The sequence below is a fragment of the Octodon degus genome, unplaced genomic scaffold (genome assembly GCF_000260255.1).
Source record: "Octodon degus isolate 3935 unplaced genomic scaffold, OctDeg1.0 scaffold00297, whole genome shotgun sequence".
Taxonomy (NCBI): Eukaryota; Metazoa; Chordata; class Mammalia; order Rodentia; family Octodontidae; genus Octodon; species Octodon degus.
Genome location: NW_004524873.1, coordinates 830,559 through 832,772, shown reverse-complemented (window position 1 = coordinate 832,772; position 2,214 = coordinate 830,559). Strand labels below are relative to the sequence as shown.

The 2,214-nt window shown below is 34.9% G+C and overlaps 1 protein-coding gene and 1 non-coding gene across 2 annotated transcripts in view; one reads left to right on the top strand and one right to left on the bottom strand.

The window, feature by feature from the left end:
* Positions 1–2,214, bottom strand: part of Susd1 (sushi domain containing 1) — a 210,349-nt gene that overhangs the window by 157,262 nt on the left and 50,873 nt on the right. Inside the window, exon 4 of the mRNA XM_023707549.1 lies at positions 1,421–1,621. Coding sequence (XP_023563317.1) covers positions 1,421–1,621 — 201 coding nt within the window. The remainder of the gene's footprint in view (positions 1–1,420; positions 1,622–2,214) is intronic.
* LOC111814357 lies at positions 366–437 on the top strand. The gene has a single exon (XR_002819364.1). It is a non-coding gene; the product is annotated as a small nucleolar RNA SNORD65 (small nucleolar RNA).

Sequence of the window (2,214 nt, the reverse complement as noted above, 5' to 3'; positions counted from 1 at the left end):
TCTATTTTGGTTGAGGTTTATTTTTTCTTTTTGGTACTGAGGATGAAACCCAGTGTTTCCAGCTTACTAGGCAAGTGTTCTACTACTAGCTAAATTCCCAATCCTACTATGATTTTTTTAAGCCAGTCTATTGATCTATGTCTGATATTGCTTCCAATAATTTTACTATTATAAACAGTTATAAATGAATACAATTAAAAAATCAGAAATGCTAATGCTATACACTTTTCTCTACAAATAAACCCAAAAATCCAAGTATAACAGATGATTTTCTATGAATACATAAATTGTAACCAATTGATACCAAAAAATTATAATCAATTGATTCCAAATATCACAAAGATTCATAGAAAAAGAAAACAATTGAGTGATGAAATCACCAAAACTAGCTGGAATTACCGGCAGATTGGTAGTGGTGAACCTACGGTTTTCTGAAGGAAAAAAAGAAAAAGAAAACAGACCAATCTCATGGTTATCAGCAGAAGAATTCTAAGTAAAATTTGACAAACATAATCTATTTTAAAAGAACAACACACCAAAATTCCAGAATAATTCATCCTAGAAACTCATATTAATTTTTATCATGAAATCTAATAATGTAACTACAACATTACTGTTTAAAAAGAGGGAAAAATATACCTAACCACCTTCATAAATTCCCAAAAAACATGATAAAGATCATGCATTTTTTTTAATTCTCATTAAACAAAAAAAATCTCATAAATGGGACTAAATCAATGCTCCCTTGAGGTGCTCTAGCTGGAGATAAAGAAAAAACAAAAAGCTTTTTTTAAAAAAGTAAAAAATCAACATAAAAACAGAAGCAGTAAACTTAAGTCATTGTAAATACTAACACTAGAATATCTGGTTTCAAATTTCATATAACTTTAAACAAATTACCTAACCTCCCCATACCTTTAGAGAAGAGTTTTCACACCTGTAAAATACAATAATAATACCCATTTATGGGAAAGTTACATGGATTGAATGAATCAATTATATACACAGTGCTTAGAACATACTTAGTACACAGTGCTACATGAATGCACAATATGCAAAAGGCAAGATTCTGAATGTTGAACCACCAAAGCCATTTACCTGAAAGTCAGGAATAAGAAATGAACACTCAAAGTCAACACTACTATTTAAATTTTCATTGTTAGCTAGCCATGTGACCCATCAAGAGAAAACATAGTTTATAAATATAGAAAAGTAAAAGACAAAGCTATCATTATTTGCAAAACAATGACAACATACTGTTCCTGAAAATATCAACAGAATTCACTGGAAACCTACTGGAAGCAAATAGAAATTTAGTAGATTTAGTTAACACATTTGCTCTCTCAAAGGGGAATCTAGATAAATATGAAAACAATCTCAAGGTAGCATAATCGGGGGGGCCGAGACTTGGAAAACTCACCTTGGCAATGTAGTGCAGGAGATGCCCACGTGCCCAGGGGGGTACAGCGTGACACAGCATCTTCTGGGAGCCTGAAAAATCCTTCTTTGCAACTATAATGGACCTGGCTGCCCAGCCTTGAGCTGTAATTCCCTATAATGTAGCCACCGGGGACCTCTGGAGGGGGGCCGCAGTCTATTTCTGAAGACCAACACATGACAACTCTATTAGTATGTGAACATATTATTTGCAAAGCTCACAATCTTTCTCCTCCTCCCCGTTCTTCACATCCACATCCCAGCCTCTATTCTAAGTGCACTTGTTCTTGTCCACCTGATTTCTAGGCGTGTTTCCCATGGTGGTTTTTATTCACCCCTTTGACCTTCCATAAATAATGGCAGCTACATATGAACAAATCTGAAAACACTTTAGCAATCAGTACTCATGAATTTATACTAATTAGGGGCCAGGAAGACAGCTCAGGGGCATAAACACCTGCCTGCCCAGCGCAAGGTCCCAAGTTTGATCCCCAGTACCACAAAAATAAAGTTAACTAGTTTATACTAACTATAATTTCAGGATCACTTTAGTGATTCTGGGGCTTTACTACAGGACCTGCGTTTACTATCTAACATAGTGGCTAATATCAAAATATCTATTAAACTGGGTATGGTGGTAAATGACTATAATCCTAGTACTCAGGAGGCAGAAGCAGGAGGATCACCACAACTTTGCAGCCAGCCTGGGTTACAAAAGGAATTCAAGATCAGACTAAATTGCACAGCAAAGCCTATCTAAAAAACTAAATAAATAAA